At 48.8% G+C, this 16,029-nt stretch overlaps 1 protein-coding gene across 1 annotated transcript in view; it reads right to left on the bottom strand.

Moving 5' to 3' along the window:
* The window catches only part of LOC132462835 (receptor-type tyrosine-protein phosphatase mu-like), a 151,054-nt gene that overhangs the window by 48,839 nt on the left and 86,186 nt on the right, over positions 1–16,029 (bottom strand). Inside the window, 5 exon segments of the mRNA XM_060058595.1 lie at positions 404–534; positions 536–549; positions 3,208–3,282; positions 4,411–4,446; positions 7,726–8,003. Of these exon segments, the coding sequence (XP_059914578.1) occupies positions 404–534; positions 536–549; positions 3,208–3,282; positions 4,411–4,446; positions 7,726–8,003 (534 nt within the window).

Genomic DNA, 16,029 nt, shown 5'->3' with positions numbered 1-16,029 from the left:
GCTACGCGGACATCCCCATCCTTGCCTCTGAGGCTTTCCGTCGCACTCCCTTATCTGGTACGCTCTACCCCCAAAAGCCGCCCCTATGGGACTCAAAGTTTGCTATTTCTACCTACTAGTTGGATCGCTTGCGGAGTCGGAGGCGTTTTGTTTTAATCTTTCATGGCACACTGTATCTCACGGCTGTAGACATCACTAATAGAGCGCAGCAACATAATCAAATGAATGATTTACTGCGACACTGATAAGACTGTTGTTCACAGACGAGGAGGGGGGGGGGGGGGGGGGGGGGGGGGCGGTTATAGATCACAAATAAATAAATCAACAACAACAACAACAACACCAACAACAACAACAACAACAACGTCAACGACGACCTACTACCATGACCTCTTATTTTGACGTGTCATACCTTTTCTTCATCAGAGAGCACACCCCGAGGAAGATGATGACGAAGAGCAGGATGCCGGCGATGACCCCGGCGATCTTCACCGTGTGATCCGTCTGCTTCTCCGGCTCCACCGCGTCGGGCTTCGTGGTCCGCCGCGCCTGTAGCCGCCCGGCAACCCCCGCAAACGGATTATTACAACCAAAGCAGGCATTCATTAAAAACACAAACAAAACCGGTGGACACGTCAATTAATCATAATACCATCATGACGGGGGTCGTGCTACCAAAGTTCAGTTCATTACTATCTGCAGTGTTTTTTTGGGTTGTTTTATGCACGCGTACGGCTATTAATCACAATGCAGGCGGAACGCGACACCACAGGCTGGGGCTGAAACTTTCCCCGATATTGACTTATTGGCCGTTCATCTGTTCGGGCGGTTCGTCCAGTTATCTGTGTTTTTCCGTCCCCTAACATATCAATACCGAGCCGAGCGTTGCGGCGCAATTAGGCTGTTTATTCTCAGAGTAAGTGACTCCTTTGTTGTCTCTGCTCACAACCCATCCATCGCCCCCCTCCTCCCCCACCTCACTTCCCTCTTCTCCTCTCCTCTTTCCTCTCCTCTCTCTCCCTCTTCTCTCTTCTGTCTCTCTCTCCCCTCCTCTCCTCTCTCTCCCTCTCCTTTCTCTCTCTCCCTTTCGGTCTGCTCTCTCCTCTCTTTCTTCTCCTCTCTCTCCTACTCTCTCTCTCTCTCTCTCTCTCTCTCCTCTCTCTCTCTCTCTCTCTCTCTCTCTCTCTCTCTCTCTCCTCTCTCTCTCTCGTCTCTCTCTCTCTCCCTCTCTCTCCATCCTTAAGTGGCCGGTGGTGTAGAGAAGGCTACCCTGCCACAGGAGAGATAAGTGCGTGTTGTATTTACCCTTGAGTTAATCATGTTTGGGTCAAACGGTGGCTGGGCTTCGCACGGAAATACTGTGGAGCGTAACGGCAGGGGTGGGGGGGGGGGTGGGGGGGGGGGGGGGGCGGGGGAGAGGCAGATAATACCCACAGAGATAAAATACATAAATAGATAAATAAATGGAGGAATAAAATACATAAATAAAGAAAGAAGGAACGCATTGGATGGCGACTCGGGAGATGGAAGGGGATAACCTGGAAACAGAGAGGGGAGGAGAGAGAGATGGAGAGAGAGAAAGATGAAAAGGAGATGGAGAGCGAGGCGGAGCGGAGGAGATAGAGAGAGAGAGGCAGAGCGGCGTGGAGCGAGGCAGGAAAACAGAGAGAGTGTGAGGGGTAGCAGAGAGAGAGAAACAGAGAGAACACCGAGAGAGAGAGGGGATGAGAGCGATAACAGATAGAGAAGGAAAGAGGGAGAGCGAGGAAGAGGACAGGAGACTAACAGAGAATAAGAGAAAGCGCGGTAAACGAGAGCGAAAGCAAAAGGGAGGCGAGGAGAGAGAGAGAATGAGCAAGGGAGGGATGGCGGGGGGGGGGGTGAAGGCCGTTTGTTTTAAGCGCGCGGCGCTCCCCAGGAGTGTGATAAGAGGCCCATCTAAAAGCAGCAGAGAGTGTTGTGGGGATCCGAAGCGTCCACCTGAAACAACACGCATCACTACCCCTCAGCAGGGGAGAGGGCGCTGATCAATTTAGAATGACAAATTCTAATGTTGGACAAATCTGTCAGACCCAGAGGGGGCAGAGTGGGGGGATCCCCCCCTCCCCCCTCCTCTCCCCCCTACCAGAGAGAGAGAGAGAGAGAGAGAGAGAGAGAGAGAGGGAGAGACTGCATCCTTCCAGCTTCCCGATGGGTGACATATTGTTTCTGCAGCGGGGCACTGCTGCTCAAAGCCCAGGTGACTATTGAGATTTAAGTGCTTTAGGGCTTAGCGATAGCGACGCCCGCCGTTTATATACACTGCACACGCACACACACACACACACACACACACACACACACACACACACACACACACACACACACACACACACACACACACACACACGCACACACACCGCCGTGGAGAGGACTGGCACAGGGCTTCTGTCCCCACACAGACTAGAACTAGCGTTAAAAGGCAGAGAGTCCTGTCTGTGTCTTTGTCGTTTCTCCATTCACACACTGACAACCCAAAGCCTCTACACTGTTTTAATCATCAGGGTTATCTGAAGAGAGACGCAGGCCGTCGACTAACGGGTCATACCTCCGTGCGCACGACGGCCACTTAAAAACAATTCTTTCTTGGTGTTAATGCTCGTCATAGCTGCGGAAACAGACGCCTAATCTTCCCTAAAAAATAATGAAGAAATATTCATGAAAGGGGATTAGCGCCTCTGTAGCCCCTCCCCCACCACACACACACACACACACACACACACACACACACACACACACACACACACACACACACACACACACACACACACACTACTAATGACATTCGAGCCTCACACAGGGTCTTTCATGTTCCAGCAAGGCTGGGAAGAGGCAGCGATCGGCCAGGGATAAATTAAATGCAGTTCATTTATTAACTAACACTCAGTTCTACTTAATGGCCGACACAAAACAAACAACAACCACACAACAATCCAAAGCCACTGCCTCCACAAAAAACACCCCCCACACCCCCACGACCCCCACACACACACCTCGTGCAGCAGCCCCAGACCCCGATTCCTCTTTCCCATGGCTGAACCACATCCCCCGGTGAGGCCTTCTCACCCCCACGTGGAGGTCCTGAACTGGCCCAGGGACGGCCCAGAGACTGTGCTTGTGAGAGCTGGTGGCGTCCGGAGAGCCACCAGGAGGTAGAGGGTGTCTGACCTGTGAGCTGGCTGCCACCGGCGGCTGGCACGATGCGGACGTAGGGCGTGGTGAGCTGCGTCACCAGAATGGCGGGCTGAGTGGAGGTAGCCAGTGGGTTCCCGTCAGAAGGCATGCACGTAGAGGAGGGGGGGAGGGAGGGGAGGGAAAAGGAGAGAGAGAGAGGGAGGTAGGAAAAGGAGAGAGAGAGAGAGAGAAGAGAGAGAGAGAGAGAGAGAGGAAGAGAGGAGAGGAGGGAAGAGGGAGAGGGAGAGAGAGAGAGGAGAGAGAGAGAGAGAGAGAGAGAGAGAGAGAGAGAGAGAGAGAGAGAGAGAGAGAGAGGGAGAGCGAGAGAGAGAGAGAAGTCCACACTGAAGCTCACAACAAGCCAAACAAGCAGATCCAAATCCCCATGCAACAGTGAAGCAAACCATCCAATTATGACGGGGAGCCTTATCAAGTCATTATTTCTCATAGGCCCCGGCTATACATATGGAGATAGACACTTTGCTGTCGGAAAACCGCACAGAAAGACACAATTTCGAGATCTTTAATTAAATCTTGAAATGCAAAGCACAAGAAAAATAATCTTTAGTTCATCATGGTAAAGGATCTCAAACCCCTGAGAGCAATTGCCTGAATCTGAAGGTACGTGGCAATTTTTGAACTGGGAATGAAAGGTTCTTCCAACCAAGCGGAAACAGAGATCCGCGTGAGGTAAACTCGTGGTGTGTCTGCATCGTGTGACGGCACGTCGTGACGGCGATTGACATGGCGGGACGTGTGAGGGGAAGTCCTCCGGAGGGGTACGACCAGAGTGTGAGCGTGCCTCCCTGAGTCGAGATCCCTGGGGGACAGCGGGCTTGACGGACACATCGCGACACGTGGCTACATCCCAATGAGTGTATTTTAGACTTGACTTGATAAGTTATTTGTATCCCTGTGAGGAATCCCACTTCACACGTTGCACTCAGAAAATCAACACTACATCCTGTACGTTCTGTTTGGACGACCCCGATGTTTGGATTAAAGCATGCGTCCGCTGATTGTGTGTTAATTATGTTAGCGGTCACGCCACATCGGGGCAGGGGGATACTAGGGAGACGTGGAGAGCAGGGGTGAGCGCCTGCAGGGAGGTAGAGCTGCATTGATTTAACAAACAGCGCTGAGGGAACAGGTTATCGTTGGCCCGCGGCCGCTGGAGCGTACAGAGTCTGGTCTTACCTTGGCTGGCGACTCGGACACAGTCGATTTGGTTTCCTGCAGGAACGGAGAAATAAAGAGGGGGACAAGGGCAAGACCAGAGTTGGGGGGGGGTTAATAGTGGAATTAGAGGTAAGCAGACACACACATATACCGGCACACACACACACACACACACACACACACACACACACAGAGTTACAGAACAAAAACAGTAACAGAACAAAGCGCACCACACACGGAGTAGTGTGACTAGAAAATATCCCAACCCCTCACACACACACACACACACACACACACACACACACACACACACACACAGCACACACACACACACACACACACACACACGACACACACACAACACACACACACACACACACACACACAAGACCCAGCAATCATAACACAGGGTTCCATAACAGATCCTTTGTCTTGAAGCTTTTTCTCCCAGAACAGCCTTGCCGCTAGTCGAAGGCTCCAAAACATTCTGTCAAAACTATTACACTTGTGTACGATCATCAGGTGCCTCTTGCTGTTTGGGGAGTACTACACACATCTATACGGCCAACTCGTGACTCAATCTAGGCCGTGTTTTACTGTTAAAGTGTTTGACATTCTGGCCCTGTTTCTATATTTCCTTCTATCTACTATCTATTTATCTACATATTCATGCATCTACTCGACAATCGAACACTTGCAGTCGAAACATAGCACAAAAATACAAAGAGGCATTTAAGGTTAGTGAGAAGTATAATACAGAACCGTTTGTACCTTATCTTAATCTACACCTAAGGACTACCCTTGAAACCTTAAGCCATGTGGTATAAGCGTATGCGTTCTCATGATGCAAGATACTTGGCGATCATTGTTATCGCTGAATAGCATCTTGTGGGCAGACAAGTGTGTTATTGCTATTCCGCTGTGCTGGACATTTGCACACACACATACAAGTGGCAGCGAGGACATAACAACGTTTGGAGAGATGTCGAGGAAATGTCCATAAGACTTGATTTTCTCACGACACTAAGGCTCTGTAAGCTCTCAGTTATTATCTATGGTAACCGTTTCGCTGTTTGCGCCGGGCTTATCGGCCTTTGGTGGGCAGCTGAGACAGTCTGGGCTGAATCACAGCTATACCACGAGTTACCTCCTGAGGTGGCCGATGGGAGCAGCAGTGGCATCCCTATCTACAGCGCTGCCCTCAAGGACGTTTCCCTGCTTTAATGCTGGAGTGGGCCCACTGTTTGGGGCTCTCGACCGCTAGACAAATTTACTTCTGTTCCACCACAGAAGGCATTATCAAGATGCGATGGAAAAAGAGAGGGATTTCAATTTATAATGTGTTGAACTCTTTATGCGTCAGTACGAGCAGAGCGCCTTTCTGGAACGATTGTCTTTGTTCTCAGGGTGAATGATTTTTTTTCCGCCGGTTATATTAGGCAATACGTGACCTCTTGACCTGTGGACCTGCCATTATCAATGGGATTTGAGGCACACGCATCACAGATTCATGTGATTCTGCCCAGGCTTGTGGAAAGGTATTTTTGTAAATGGGAAACATAATTGGATTTCCCCCCAGGGTTTTAATTGAATGGAAACCTAAGAGAAAAGATACTCAATATGAATATTTTTCCTTTGTGCCTCTTTGTTTAAACATTAATTTAATTTAAAAGCAAAAAGCTAGGCTAGGCTACATCCACAGCCCTCCAACTGAAGCCTAAGTTACACTCCAGCGACAGTGCGGGCTTAATGAACAAAACAGGGTGCATTTGACCACAGCCAGCTCCAAATGGTGAATAATAAAACCCTGAATAAACTCTCTTTCAAGGCTGTGGAGTCTTTGTACCGCCGCTACAAAAGACTGAATGCTCCTTTGTTCGGCTTGTACCCGGGCAGAGCATTATCAGCCAAATCGCACCGCTGCAATTCAACCTGAAAAGTTTCAGAGCATCTGTCTCTCTTTCTCCCTCTCCCTCTCTCCCCCTGTCTCTCGTCCCTGAAGAGCAAACTTCTTTAATTGTATTCAGCTGCTCTTGGCTCACGTGTCGGCTGCACCGCCCAGGTCTTCAGGACGTGCCTCTGCTGCAGAAGGACTCCTGCTTTGCGGTTGATTCTCATTCAGGACCACCACCAGGCCCCGGCTCGCCGCTGAGCTCCCTCTAGCCTCGACACGGGGGGGGGGGGGGGGGGGGTGCCACTCGATGACAGAAGCTGTGACCCCCCAACGATCGGGAAAGCGCTCTCGTCCCTTCCCTGCTCGCTTGCCGGATTTTCGTCCCCGTTGTTGTTGTTGTTGTTGTTGTTGTTGTTGCTATCGTTGCATCGCTTCCAATATTGGCTGGCTGTGGGGGTCGAGTGACCCCGGTGTCTTATGTGCGGTTGATCAAAGCGGTGTCTGGAATGTGTGGCGGGCTCCCCCATTGGAGGAGACGGGCGGAGCGAGGGGGCTGCATAATGGGGGCGGGGGGGATGTGTCACAGTGCAGGAGGCTCTCTGGGCCCCGGCACAGGCTCACCTTATTAGAGTGCAGACAGTAACGCCACAGCACTGCCCATGTCTATAAGAGGCCCCATGCATGGTTGTGTTTGCGTGTGTGTGTTTGCGCATGTGTGTGTGTGTGTGTGTGTGTGTGTGTGTGTGTGTGTGTGTGTGTGTGTGTGTGTGTGTGTGTGTGTGTGTGTGTGTGTTAGTTTCGACTAACACCCTGTAATCCGTAGTCTGGTGCTCTGACCCAATATCACTATGTGTCCTTGCACTTTTAAAGCCCAATATGCTGTTCCCTGATGTTCAGAACAAAGTGTGATGAACTTGGAGGTTCACAAAGTGTGAACCTTTCCCTGACAAGACAGAGAGAGGAGAGAGACAGGGACGGGGACAGGGGCAGGGATAGAGACAGAGAGAGAGACAGACAAAGAGAAGGAGGAGAAACACAGAGAGCTATAGAGACTCTGAGAGAGAGACAGAAAAAGACCACAGAGAGATACAGAGACACTGAAAAAGAGACTGAAACAGAGACAGACAGAGAGACAGAGAGAGAGAGACGGAAGCAGAGACACAGAGAGATACAGAGAGCCACCGAGAGAGACACAGAAACAGAGACAAACAGAGAGACACCGAGAGAGAGACAGAGACAGAGAACACAGAGAGCCACCGAGAGAGACACAGAAACAGAGAGATACAGAGAGACAGTGAGAGAGAGACAGAGACAGAGAACACAGAGAGCCACCGAGAGAGACACAGAAACAGAGAGATACAGAGAGACACCGGGAGAGAGACACCGGGAGAGAGACAGAGACAGAGAACACAGAGAGCCAGTGTGGCGCGAGGCGTCACCCACCCCGTTGGCCGTGCTGACGGCCTGGTAGTAGACGCTGTAGCTCTTCTGGGGCAGCAGCGGGGCGTTCCAGTAGCCGTTGTACGTCTTGTTGTCCCCCACGGTGAAGGGCTGCGCCGCCTGGACGCCGCCGGCCGGGAACTGGGCGGTGAAGTAGTACGGCGAGTTGAGCGCCGTGGCGTTCTGGAAGTGGATGGGCACCGGGTAGCAGCGAAGGATCTCGGCCGTGCCGCGCGCTCGCCGAGGCCTCTCCTCCTCCACCACCACCTGGTAGGCACTAGGCGGACAAAGGCACAGGGAGTGTGTGTGTGTGTGTGTGTGTGTGTACGTCAATAGCCGAGCATTATTTAGAGAGGGGTTCAAGGGTGGGTCATGTGGGGGTCACGGCTCTCGTGGTAGTCATCGATCCGGCTACCCAAGCTACGGTCGCTGACCCTGGTGCTGAAGTGCTGGACGGTGTGGAGGGCTGAAGTGGAATGTGAACAGCTCGGAGATATATTCAGGAGAGTGTGAGGCGGACATTTTGAGTCATGGGATGTTGGGATTAGTTGGTAGGATAAGATTGGGTTAGTGTACTGTGTTCGATTAGTTGTTGGATCGCTATGTGAACATCCACCCTCTTGATAGCTGTGTGTTCCTCAGATTAGTAGAGAACAGTTGTTTAGAATTAGCCTGTTTTTGAATTCTCTCCTGCTTTCTCCTCTCCTACTTGCCTGACTACACATATTAAACAACACTGCATGACATTTTTTGTTCGGCAACCATTATACTGAAAATAATATCATCGAACACCATTAATTTTTTATAGTTTGAAACCCAATACTATTCAGTTCATTTGAAGACTGAAATATGTCCGCAGAAATCCGAAAGGCATAAAGACGGTTCAGGAAAACACATACAAGCATTTATTCACAAGACATCTATTTTATTTTATCGATCAAATCCTCCAATGGCGACGGTGTGTGTTCATTAGACGCTCCTCTTGCCCACCTAGCCAGCCAGCCCCATAGAGGTCCCCCCCCCCCCCCCCCCTCCGAATACAGTTGAATTGAGCAGGGGGGCAGGGACACAGCACAGGGGCTGGCTTTATTTGCTTTTTTCTTAAATATTCATCGACCCGAAAGGTCAACGGCTCTTTTCCATTTCCTCTCCCATCCGCACCTAGAGTTTAGCTGCATCAAAAGCGGCCGCCCTCTGTGCCTCTGTGACAGAGATGACATTGTCTCCGAGTCGGTTCGGGTTGCCGGAGGGGGGAAAAGACTGGCTGTTTTATATAAGCCGGTGTTAGTATGCAGCTCGCATCCACCTGGTAAATCTACCCCAGTCAGCGACTGACAAAGAGGCTGTTTACTGCCGCCATGGAGGATAACCAGGCCTGATTGGGGAGTTGGGGGGTTTCATTTGCCGTTGCCACGCAGGGAAGAACCTGTGAACATCAAGTTGTCTGTGCAGGGATCGGCGGGAGGGTGTTAAAGAGTGACTGTACTGAGTGAACGAACGCCTGCCTTTTAAATCTCTGTTTCCCGTTGTTTCCACATCGAGGTCGGCGGAGGAGTTTAGATGACTTGCGTGTGAAAGGACAAAAGAGTTACGCAAGACTCGAGCGAAACTTGGGCAAGAGTCTGAATTTGGGAGAGTATTGTAGGACCAATAGCGTGATTATAAGTATTGTGAGGGATTTAGGCTGGGAGATATTTTCCGAAAGAGCATTTTCTCATCAATTATTTCGCACACATTCCAAATGAATACAAATGAATGAATGTGAGAATGTTTTACATCTCATACAGTGGCCATTAAACGGATAATGGCCATATCCTGCTATGTTGCGCCACACACTTGGAAACGGGTCGAGTCAGCCCTAATGGTCTCAATGGCTAGAATTCAACACAGCTAGCGGCATGGAGCTATAATGAAGCACCTCACTAAATACCACCTGCTTCTCTTATTATTATTATCGGTCTGTTGTGAAACACAGGCCGTTTAAGATCCCCTACACGCTCGTAAACTGAAACACCTGCTGTCCCGGTGAAGGGCGTCTGAAAGTACAACTTCCGTTCCGCCGTACAGAAAGGGGAATGGAGGAGCACCCCGCCCTGCCCGCGGGGAGCTAGATGTTGACTAATGGAAATCTGACCTTTGGATTGGCCAACCTGTAATACATTCAGTGTTTGTCTGGAGCCAGCGGAAAAAAGGTTACCCTCGAATAGATTAGACTGTTGATATGAAAAATAAGGAATTAAATCATGACAGCCTGCATCAAGAACACACAACCACACAAACCCCCCGACACACACACACACAAAGAAGCTCACAAACACACACACACACACACACACCTATTGCCCTCTTCTCTTTGGTTCTTCGCCAGATAAAGCTCCCAGTAGTTCCTGAGGTACAATCCAATGATCACTTGAGTAAACATTATGTGTGCAGCATATTCTTAATGTAGCTTATTATAAGTAGTCAGAAGGTGAGACCATTCCACCTTTCTGTATCGGGTCGAGCTGTTTTCTCAGTGCCATAGTGGTGGCACGGGACCGCACTAAATATTAAATGTTGCGGAGACACGTGTGGAGGAAACAAGTCCTTGATTACTGTCGCCTCGCGCTGGGGCCAAGAGGCCTACCGGAGCCGTTTGAATCACAGACCGACGAAACAAGGGCTGAGCCTCCGGTTCATTGATCACTGCCCTGTAATGGGTTACAGTAGTGCAGAGGACCTGTAAGATTGAAACAATAGCTGAAAATACAACCACACTTACCCTTGGCTGATTGGTCTTCAATCAAGTGTGATCAAAGTATTTTATGACAATATTTAGCATCTTTGTATCTTTTTGTTTGTCTTGCCTCTTCATCTCCTCATGTATCCAATCGACGTGTCAAAGAAACGTCTTATCTAATTATCTATCCCCACGTCTCCTCCACTCTTAACCACACGTCCCAGTCCAATCTGGGGTTCATTTGCTCACAGTTTATTAAATACACTTTGATTAGTTCGTACAGTGACTGACTCCACGTCGCGGACTCATGCTACGGGGTTTTGTGTTTCAGAGTTCACCACTCTCTCCGGCTACTTGACATTCCAAATCAATCTGCAGATGGGGATATGAGAACAAAGGCTGCCTCCCTCTCCTCCCCTCTCCCTCCCTCGCTCCTTATGATATGATGATGTGGCTTCACCGTGCCTTAATGATAGGCACGCTATGAATGGGGGGGGGGAATGCTTTTCTCTTCTTCGGGCAAAATACCAATGTGCCAAAGGCTATAGAGGCTCCAGGGCTGAGGATCTCTTGTAATGTGGAAATAATGCGAAGCACACTGTTTCTTTCCCTTTTTCTTCTCCTTCCTCTCATTTTTTCACACATAATTTCCACTGCGGAAGACACCGGCAAAAACCGACCTCATCAAGGAACCCGGCGATGAACTATCATTCAGACCTGAATCCGGGTGGATTAAAGTTGTGATTTAAAACACTGCTAAAAGACTAAAAAAAGTAAAAAGAAATGTCTCATTCTCCCGGAAGGCTTTCAAAATATACTTTTCCAGCTCCCTCTGCCACTGCGGATATAATGAAGGAATATATGAAATTGCGGTGATTATTTTTATGTAATTACTGCTGTCATGTGCCGTCCCCCTGAGCGGCAGCCGACTCGTCGCCCCATGCTGGGATCACAAATGTGCTCTGTGAGTCATCGTGACAGAGCCCAGTCATCTGGTCACATGCTTCATTTAGCATGACATCGGCGCACAAGTGGAAGAACAAAAAAAAAAAAGCATAACAAACCACTCCAAGGATGTTACATAAAAGATATCGCAAATGACGTGCACCTCCCTTATGGGATGGGTTACGAATGTCACACAGAACCGATGCTTCTGTTCTGTTTTGTCAGACAAATCATAATCAGACAGTTCAGCGGAGTGGTGTCTGGAAATGGTAGACGCAGAGGAGATCTGACGGCTGATTCAGTGTTGATGTTTTCAACGTGTATTTCACCTGTGAAATTGTACATACAACACTAAAACCGAATTTCCCTTGTAGCCTGAGATTGTTCCAGACATTTTGCACATGGTGGACAAATTGATAGCTGTGGACACACACTGCTATCAACTACAGACACAATCAGGTCTATAGTAAGGTTCTTGTTACCACTACTACTACTACTACTACTACTACTACTACTACTACTACTACTAACGCTAGTAACTGACCACCATCCGTCAAAGCAAAAAAAGGACTGCAAATGGGGACATCAGGAAAACCACCCCATCGACCTGCCCCTCTGTGTTGAGCTTAAGTTAGTTTAAAATCCCTTTCCCCAGGTGTGGACGATCTGGGAAAAACGCCGTAGACATGTAGGTATAGGGGGATGTGTGAGTGGTACCGGCAGGAACTGGTATCTGAGAAGAATGGAATATGCCGTTTCAAAAAGCGTGTCGAGTGCCGAGGCTAGGCCAGCACTGGGCCAGCGCCGTATTCCTGCAGCGATGCAGCAACCTGGGCTGACACCAATTAGGCCGGCTCCAGCCAGGCTTCCCGATAGATTTCAGGCCGGCCGGCGTGTCTCGTCGACCAATTATGGCGGATTGACTTCGGCATCGACTGGATTGTGACCCGAAACTCAGATTTATTTTTCCATGTAGGGGCTAAGGGGGGGGGGGAAGAGAGAGAGAGAGAGAGAGAGAGAGAGAGAGAGAGAGAGAGAGAGAGAGAGAGAGAGAGAGAGAGAGAGAGAGAGAGAGAGAGAGAGAGACTGCAGGGCTGTTTGAGCAGATGAAGTAAGGGGCCATGGAGAGCATTTCAATCACGGCCTTCCTCCCCGCCCTCTCACTCCCTACCCCTCTCTCACACAGTCTCCGTCTCTCTCTTTCTTTGATGCTAATAAGTTCACCTGGCTGTTGGCTCACGGTATTGAACCGAGCATGCTGCGCCACGGTGGCGCTATATCTGCCTGCTATCCGTCTGATTTAGGAGGAGCCGTAACCGGCTTCTCCTGACCCAGCATCCGTTCCCTCCCCATCCCCTCCTGCCTTGCCCTTGGTTCTATTTGTCCCCTGTGTCCAAACACTGTCAGGGCCAAACAAATTAGGACGTCACTGTAAATGATGTTGGCTGCCAGGATTCACGGGATAAGTGTTACAGTAATCCGTTGGCAAGTGGGCCTGCGCTCTATGGGAAATTAGTAGACTATATTCAGGCTTCTGAAAAATCATTTAGCAGATTTTATATACATATATTCCATGTCTTGGTTAACCTATTCTGACCATGCAGAGGAAGGAACTCTACAGTTTTTCTTTTATAAAAAAGCTAACAAATGAGGAAATAACTGTCCTCGGACCAGATTGCAAAACTGTTGTATATTGTTGTATCTGTTTGTTTGTTGGACAGCTTGCTCGAGGGAAAGGTTATGTAGGAGAGAGAAAAAACGGGAGGATGTAATGGTGTGAGTGATAAGGCAAGCGTCCCAAATCATTCCCTTCCAGAGAGGCATGTAAACATTTATTTGCGATGCTAGCAGCCGCTGAGGCGTCCTTGTGCCCCCGATCAGGGGCCATTGCAAACATTAGTTTAACATGACATGACTGATAGACAGGTCGCTAATCCTCTTAAAGAAACAGCGTCCCCTCTGGTAAAACATGCTTCCTGGCTGCGCTGCGTCGTTCCCGTCGGGAGATTAGCAACACAACCCAACTGGGAAATGCATTTATTTAATTAGCACACATTGGAAGGAATTGGACTGCTTTGCTTCGGTAAAAAAAATAAAAAAAACACGACTAAACAAAACATAGTATTTCTAGATATATCCAGCTGCTGCTGCTTTGTGTAAAGTACACATTTGTGTGAAAGACATTTGCTGCTTTATTTCTTTTTTCTCCAGCGTTGTTTTTTATTTCCATTAAGCGATGGTATCGTTTGATGCCACCGCTTCCTCCACACTTCCTACTGTATCGCGGCAAAACATCTGCTCGTCCAAATTGTCTCCATTGGAAAAAACGTCTGGGGCTGTGCTACCTTCCAAACCCAATCAGTGGGCTCAGATTGCCTTATCAAATCAGGCCTGGCGCGGGGGATGCGCTGCTTCTCTCCACCAGTGTGGATTGCTTCTCCTCCCTTGTCAAATGTCAAGCTACCCGGGGACTTAAAGCCTGATTCTACATGATGAGCTTGGCCTGTTTCAGATGAGATGTCTCCCCGGCTCGGGTATAAAAGTGACACCTACTTTTACCGAATGATTGGTAGGGCGGAAGCAAAACACATGACATCATCTTAGGAGGGACATTTCATTCCGTGCCCGTCAGAATGACTACGGACAGGCTCAAATGTGTTTGGAGGATGTTTAATTGGGAGCCCTTTGGCAAACCACAGATTTAATTTATTTTATTTCTATCCTTCTGTATCCATCCATCCATACCTACATCCATCCATAAATTATCCTCCTCATATATATTTATTGGAAACATTTACGCATCTGAAACTGGGAGTGATTGACAAGCTTAACATATCTGCGAGTCCATGGGCATTAATATTTTCCTATTCATTTCAAACCCGCCGCATGTCACACGAAAAGACAAAAAAAAAAGAAACGTCAAAAGCCCAGTGGATCTTTTTTCATCCTTCGACCTGCGGCATAATCGCCTGGTATGCAACCCCTCGCCACCTTCCATACTTTGCAATTCATATTTCCAGAGACACGGGGACGGCCGCCGTAAAGGGGGTTTACTGGGCTTTCACAGGCTCCCAGGACATCTGAGAGACTGCGAAAGCTGCGGGAAATCACGTCCGTTCCTCCAGCCATCAACAAACCCCCCCCCCGATCAACAATGGCAGAGTCACATGTGGATATCCACCGTTAAGAGGCTCTTTTCCAACGGCAAAGCGCTCGAGTCGATTCATTCAAGTGTCTCCTCCAGGTGCTTCTTCAAATGCTGAGTGCCTGTCAACACCCGTCTTCCTCGGTGATTCACTAGCACCATTAAACTAAGCTGTTGATACATTGTCTTCTTAAATCCTGCCGTACAGCTAATTTGATGACAATGGCAATGTTTGAAGGATCATGTTGCAAGCGTCTGCACACAATTACTTGCAATTTTTTCCTACAAACCCGCCAAATGAGGTGGGGGCTCGCGCTGGAGTTGATATCTCAACGGGCGAATCAGAGCCATTCGTCTGGGGAGGTTTTGGGGGTGTCTTCCAACGGTAAACAAGGGAGCCACCCAGCATGCTAATTAGCGGAGGCGCTGAATCACGGCGCTACCTTAATTATAATTAGTGCTTTGTAACGAGCCCGGTGGAAAGAATGGCGGTGAGAGTCAAACCCTTTTGAGTTGCGCTTGCTAGAATAATACAAAATATATATTATAATATTAATAATGGAATTATTCGCTTCTGCTCTTGGTTTGGCACGTGAGCATTAATCCGGGCGGCTCTACATATGGTTAACATGAGCTGACAAGCCTGACTAAAGATCTTCAGGCGGTAATCTTTGAAGGCCTCCGATGAGTTGATACTGTAAAATTGAGCTTTACAGCGGAGCCTTCGTGTTTATTCCTTGTCATATGAGACAGAGGATCAGCCTGCTCTCCTAGGACCTAGGCCCTCTGCACACCAGGCCAGGGGCTGTATCTCAGCATTCATTTAGCTTGTTAAATAAACGCTTAAAAACACTAGCCTTAGCTTTCAACTGTAAACCGAAACTGAAACGCCCTCAAAGATGCAATCGCAAAGATCTCAGTTTCGTCCTCTTTGGCGGCAGCTATGGTGGAACAAAACTGTACATGCACAGGTGGGTTGCAGAGCGAGTCTTTTGCGGTAGCTCAGCCTTACCCTCTCTGTTGGGACAAGCCCTGCTGGGTGAGGGACAGCAGGTCACTAACCCCTCCGCTCGGATCTGAATGCATGGCTGGAATGTCCCCCACCGACACCCGGATCGTAACATTCTTAATGCTGCAAGTGCAAGGGCTGTCATCGGTGGGCCACAGGCTCCATCACCATCGTGTTACCTCATCAGGCAATAGATAGTAACCTAACTGACATTTATTAATGAATGATCTTTGGAGATCTTTGAGATGGCCACTTTAACTTCAGTGTCAATGTTTAATGTTCAATTTGCTCCATAAGGAGCATCAACGATTACATATTCTGATGTTAATTTGTATCAAATGTGGTTGCTGGTTATGTTGACCACTACATTATAATTTTTTAGAGATAATAGAAAGTGGACTATGAGCAACACATAGCTGATACATTAATAACATGATTTATCTTTATTATGCCATGTAAACTATATATATATTTAACGGCTGCAC

This window comes from Gadus macrocephalus, chromosome 8, assembly GCF_031168955.1.
Source record: "Gadus macrocephalus chromosome 8, ASM3116895v1".
NCBI classification, from domain to species: domain Eukaryota; kingdom Metazoa; phylum Chordata; class Actinopteri; order Gadiformes; family Gadidae; genus Gadus; species Gadus macrocephalus.
Note: the sequence above shows the minus strand (reverse complement) of the source record. Positions and strands in the feature narration are given on the sequence as shown.